Source organism: Ictalurus punctatus, chromosome 13 (assembly GCF_001660625.3).
Source record: "Ictalurus punctatus breed USDA103 chromosome 13, Coco_2.0, whole genome shotgun sequence".
NCBI classification, from domain to species: Eukaryota; Metazoa; Chordata; class Actinopteri; order Siluriformes; family Ictaluridae; genus Ictalurus; species Ictalurus punctatus.
The window spans coordinates 2111501-2117500 of NC_030428.2; the positions used below are offsets into that span (position 1 = coordinate 2111501).

The window sequence follows — 6000 nt, forward strand, 5'->3', positions numbered from 1 at the left end:
CGAAAAAAAGAAACACGTTGCTCCTAGGTGTGAATGAATACATATATATATATATATATATATATATATATATATATATATATATATATATATATATATATATATATATATATATATATATTTATTTATTTTTATATATATATATATATATATATATATATACATATATATATATATATATATACACCTTATATATATAAAACAGGTTGTTAAATTAAAAATTGGCTGATTCTCCAGCCCTGCTTTCATTTGACCATCATCAAACATTTCTGTCAAGAATTAGCATTAGATCATTTCTCTAAAATAAACAAATGGGAGGATGGTAACCAATTACTCTACAAGTAGCTGTAATTGGATAATTTGGAAAATAATTACCGTTAAAGGTACTAAGTGTCATGAGGACATTAATAAGTACAGGTAGTTGTGATCAAATACTCCTCTGGAGTTATGTCACCAGCCTGTTATTTCTGTTTCATTTGCAGTGTTGTATAACTGATGGTGCTGGGTAGGTCTAGGATAAGGATCAGGGAATACCAGGCGGCAGCTGCTTTTGCGACACTTGTGTTCGTGGCAATGTTAAAAATAACCCCAAGGCAAGCCAAGCAATGATATACACACTATGGATTCACACACGCTAATTATAGCAAACATGCCAGATTTTTCCTTGCTCCAAAGAAAAAAAACGGTCAGCAGTCTCATTTTTCTAATTAAATGTTGAACGCCAAGCTCTAATGCTAATTACATTTCTGAGGAAATGCATCTATGCGCATAATTCCCAGTCGGTGCAGTTGTTCACACCTTCCCTCTTACTCAAGGTTGTACTACATGTTCAGTAGGAGAAGACACGTGATGAGCAAGAGGGTGAAAATGTCTTACGAGTACTCTGCGGCCACGTGTGCCACTGCCACGAAGTTCCACCCACTTAATAGACCACTGAACTTGGAAATATGCCACAATGCCACATCATACTCCTAAACTCATAATCCAACCCCACAATTCGGTTCTCTGGTTTTGCCAGTAGGTAGGTTGTAGAAGTTTACACAGGTAGCATTGCAACAAGAATTCAGCAGAGCTAACAAAACGCAATTCTTATTGCCAGTTTAAGTCAATGTCATTTGACATTGCCAATGACAGTGAGTAGAGAGACAACAAAATATGCAAGTGGACATGGATGGGAACATATTGGATTATCAATAGCTGCCTTATCCTGGTCAGGGTTGCTATGGTTTACATTACAAATGCAATCCGCTCCAAAAGTGCTGGAACAGTAAAGCCAATACATTTGTTTTTGCTATATACCAATCAGCCATAACATTGGCAGGTGAACCACTGACAGGTGAAGTGAATAACATTATCTCATTACAATGGCACCTGTCACGGAGTGGGATATATTAAGCAGCAAATGAACAGTCGGTTCCCAAAGTTGACGTGTTGGAAGCAGGAAAAATGAATGAGCGTAAGGATCTGAGCAACCAAATTGTGATGGCTAGACGACTGGGACGGAGCATCTCTAAAACTGCAGGTTTTGTGGGGTGTCCCCAGTGTGCAGTGGTTAGTACCTACCAAAAGTGGTCCACTGAAGGCCAACCGGTGAAACAGTGCTCACTGATGCATGTGGAGAACGAAGGCTAGCCTGTCTGATCCTATCCCTCAGAAGACTTACTGTAGCACAAATTGCTGAAAATGTTAATGCAGACCGGTCAAAGTGCCCATGCTGACCCCTGTCCACCACCGAAAGCACCTACAATGGGCATGTGAGAATCAGAACTGGAGCATGGAGCGATGGAAGAAGGTGGCCTAGTCTGATGAATCACATTTTCTTTTACATCATGTGGACAGCCGGGTGTGTGTGCGCGCATGTGTGCGTCACTTACCTGGGGAAGAGATGGGACCAGGATGCAATATGGGAAGAAGGCGAGCCAGCGGAGGAAGCGTGATGCTCTGGGCAATGTTCTGCTGGGAAACCTTGGGTCCTGGCATTCATGTGGATGTTACTTTGACACATACCACCTACCTAAACATTGTTGCAGACCAAGTACACCCCTTCATGGTAACGGTATTCCCTAATGGCAGTGGAGGCTTACAGCAGGATAATGCATCCTGACACACTGCAAACATTATTCAGGAACCGTTTGAGGAACATGACAAATTCTTCAAGGTGTTGACTCAGCCTCCAAATTCCCCAGATCTCAATCCAATCGAGCGTCTGCAGGACATTCTAAACAAACAAGTCTGATCCATGGATGCCCCACTTTGCAATTTACAGGACTTAAATGTGGATCAGAACTGTTCTGGCGTCACAAAGGGGATTTACACAATATCACTTAGGTGGTTTTAACGTTATGGCTGATCGGTGTATTGTGTAAGCAGTTAATTGCACATCATTTTACACTTCCTGGGGAACAAAAAAACCACAAAAAAACCACACTCATGAATTATTTCTTGTAAGAGATTCTCACTTTATTGTCCAAGTTCATGAATAACTACAAAACAGAGGAAGAGATTTTCTTATTCAAGTAAATGCGCTGTACAAATCGAATGTATGACAGTGACCGTGAACGCTGATCACTCACGTCAGTAAACAAAGTAAATGTGAAGAGAAGAGCAGAGCGAGAATTTCCAGAGATATTTTGTACAAATGGGTCATGAATTCTAAGCTGAAGAATAAAAAAAAGAAAGAAACCCACACACATCTTGTCCTAAAACTCCAGCACTCGTTTTGCTTGCTGATGAAACAGGAAACATACACACTTCACATTTAAGAATGGCAGTGATAAAACACACACACACACACACACACACACACACACACACACACACACACACACAAACAATTATAGCCATTGCTTCAGGAGATAAAGGTGTGTCGGACCCTGAGACTCAAGAGGGGAAAAATAAATGCTTAGGTCCAATAATAAAAAATAAAAGAAAATCCCTAAAAGGGGACTTGTGTTTATTTCTATACATCTATGATGAAGAAACGTGATAGAAGGTAAAGATAAACACTCTGAAAACATTATATCATGCTCATAATTGGTCAAAATGAAATAAAATTTATTTTAAAAAATTAAAAAAAAAATAAATAAAAAAAAAAAAAAGTACATTCACGGCGAGAAAACGGAGAAATCTGAAAGACGAGGAATAATAGGAGAGGTAGACTGAAGGAAGTAGGAGAGGAAGAGAAATGTGTGTGTCGTGGTGGTTATTTCTTGGCTTTGCCTCCACCCTTGGCAGCGTTTCTTGGTGGCGTGACGGGTCGGCCGGATCCGAAAGCTCCAGTGCCGCTGTACGTCAACGTCTTCTTGTCAGCGGGTTTCAGGATCTAAGAGGAAGTGACAGCGGTACATGCAAAATCTCATTATACTCGTCCGGAAACAAAGTAGTGTGTTAATTACTAACGAGCTTTAATTACCTGGAAGGAGCACATGAGCGTCTCGTCTACGCTCATCATGGCACCAGCATTGTCAAACTCGCCGCAATAGTTCGGGGCGGAGAAGAGCGTCACCAACTGCCGCTTCGCAAAGAACTCATATCCATCCTCCACAACCTGAACACACACACACGTATATATTTTTGTCTTAAGGCTTAATATGCTAATCTGGTCCCTTTGCGAGTCAGACCTGGTGCGCTCTGCAGATGAGGTCCATGTCGTGTTTGTGCAGGAACTTGGCGACGACATCCGAGCCGAAGGTGAAGGAGACACCACGGTCGTTTTCGCCCCAGCCTGTCACGTCCTTATCGGGGTCGGCCCACAGCAGGTCGCACAGCAGCCCCTGATCCGGCACGTCCGTGGGTCTCATCACACGCCGGATCTGCTCCATCGACTGCAAGTCCGGAGACAGGCCTGAAACAAAAACACAGAATGGGTTTGAAACGTGAAACGAGAACTCTGGCATCCCGTTAGCTCGGGCTTTGCGGTATAAGATACCTCCGTGGCAGCAGAAAATCTTCTCGTCGACGATGGCGGCCACGGGCAAGCAGTTGAAGCAGTCCGTGAATGTCTTCCACAGTTTAATGTTGTAGCGTCTTTTACCTGTGATTAGAAACGAACCGATGAGAGAAAGAAAGAAAAAGGGAAACAGTCCGCGGCAATTCGAACTTAGGAACCATTTCATCAGATGAAAGGGCACGAAAACACTCACACTCATCGTAGAAGCCGTATATCCTGTTGATGGAGGCGCACTCGTGGTTCCCGCGCAGCAGGAAAAAGTTCTCTGGATATTTGATTTTGTAAGCCAACAGCAAGCAGATGGTCTCTAAAGACTGCTTGCCTCGGTCTACGTAGTCTCCCAAAAACAGGTAGTTACTCTCCGGGGGGTATCCGCCGTACTCAAACAGCCTGAGCAGGTCGTAGTACTGACCGTGAACATCTCCTAAAGACAAGAACAGGGGGGGAGGGGAGAGAGAGAGAGAGAGAGAGAGAGAGAGAGAGAGAGAGAGAGAGAGAGAGAGAGATGCTTCATTAAAGAATAAGTCAATATTTACAACATCAGGAAATCCTGCCGATTAATTAATTAATATTCATCCTGATATTCCGGTTGAAAAAACAAGTCGATTCCTGAGCCGATCGTTCCAGTCGCAAGCGCATCGCCATGACTTCGCCCTTGCAATTCAGAGAACATTCTTCCATTCATGCTGTGGCACGCAGTAAGACTTACTAGTGTACATATAATAATGATGTAATAATCGCAATCAGTGGCTCATGTGACGGGATGCTCGCACATACTGGAACAGTGTAAATGTAAAGAATTCCAAGGGGATTTCAAAGAAGATGAAGTTACCGCAAATTTTCAGAGGTGCTTCCAGTTCGAGAAGAATGGGCTGGCTGAGGAAAATCTCCCTGGATTTGAGACACAGCCCACGGATCTCATTCTCAGTCAGCTGCACATTTTTACCAGGTCTGGAGCCTTTCACTAGTTATTAAAACAAACAACAACAATTACAGTCATGATTTAAAACATTGTTCAGAAGTGGAGTGTCCCATGATAATCAATAAATAAGCATCACATAGACTGCATATCTATCTATGTAATAATATATTATATATACACATACACACAGGGTAAACTAGCTATATGAAATTTGCAATTATTTATTAGTAGAATAGTAGAAGTGTGATATTTGGAACTACATTTCTCTTTGGTGTGAATGAAAGTCACTTTCAGGGTTTATGTGCTTCACGCCCGCCATTCTACTCACTCAGTCACCGGCCTGGACCGAATCCCAAACTCCCTTCCCTACTAAAGCTAGTGTACTAAGTAGGCTGCACGTTCACAGCCAATGTAGCGCACTACAGTAGTGAGAGTGTGTCTATTTGAGACTACGTAACAGCGTTAAGCCTATATATAGCTAGGGAAGGACAGCGTACAGGAGGAGGAAAAAAACAAAAAAAAAAAAAAAGAAAGAAAGAAAGAAAGAAAGAAAGAAAGAAAGAAGGAAAGAAGGAAAAAAAAGCGAAGGTTAAGGTGTCTCTCAGAAGAGCTGCTTACCTTCCAGAAGACGCTGGATGATAGAATCGATGTTTAACTTGTCGGATTCGGTCATTTTCTGTGTTTCTTTTCCCTCAGTCTGAAAGATTACCTCAGGATTTAGCCAGCAAGCTAACCTGCCAGCAACAGGAGGAAGCTCGCGCACACCCGGCCTCGCGCTCTCTCTCGCGATACACGATTAAAAAAACAACGTTTAAAACCTTTTTTTAAAAAACAAAAAAACCAAAACAAAATTAGGGACGAATAGCACTAGATAAATCTACAAGTGATACCCCAGCTAATATAAAGTCCCGTCGTTTTCAAGAGTTCATCGGTAATTTAAAAAAAAAAAAAAAAAAAAAAAACCAGCTCCGTCTGCACAGCTAGCGCGTCAAAGCTTTTTCCGGTCTCACCTACCGCTTTAGGGCTCTTTGTTGTTGTGTCACTTCCGCTTGTGTCACTTCGCAACCGTTGCTCCGCAAATAAATAAATAAATAAATAGTGTTGATATAAGTAACTGTTACCACATCGA

The 6000-nt window shown here is 41.9% G+C and overlaps 1 protein-coding gene across 1 annotated transcript; it reads right to left on the bottom strand.

Annotated features, from left to right (window-relative positions):
• Positions 1-2435: 2435 nt before the first annotated feature.
• On the bottom strand, positions 2436-5827 carry LOC108274218 (serine/threonine-protein phosphatase alpha-2 isoform). The gene is made up of 7 exons (XM_017484231.3): positions 5490-5827; positions 4782-4913; positions 4143-4373; positions 3929-4033; positions 3621-3844; positions 3413-3547; positions 2436-3322 (listed from the first exon to the last, which is right to left on the bottom strand). Exons 1-7 carry the CDS (start codon positions 5542-5544, stop codon positions 3203-3205), a joined length of 1002 nt encoding a protein of 333 aa, XP_017339720.1. The 5' UTR covers positions 5545-5827; the 3' UTR covers positions 2436-3202.
• Between the last annotated feature and the right edge of the window lie 173 nt (positions 5828-6000).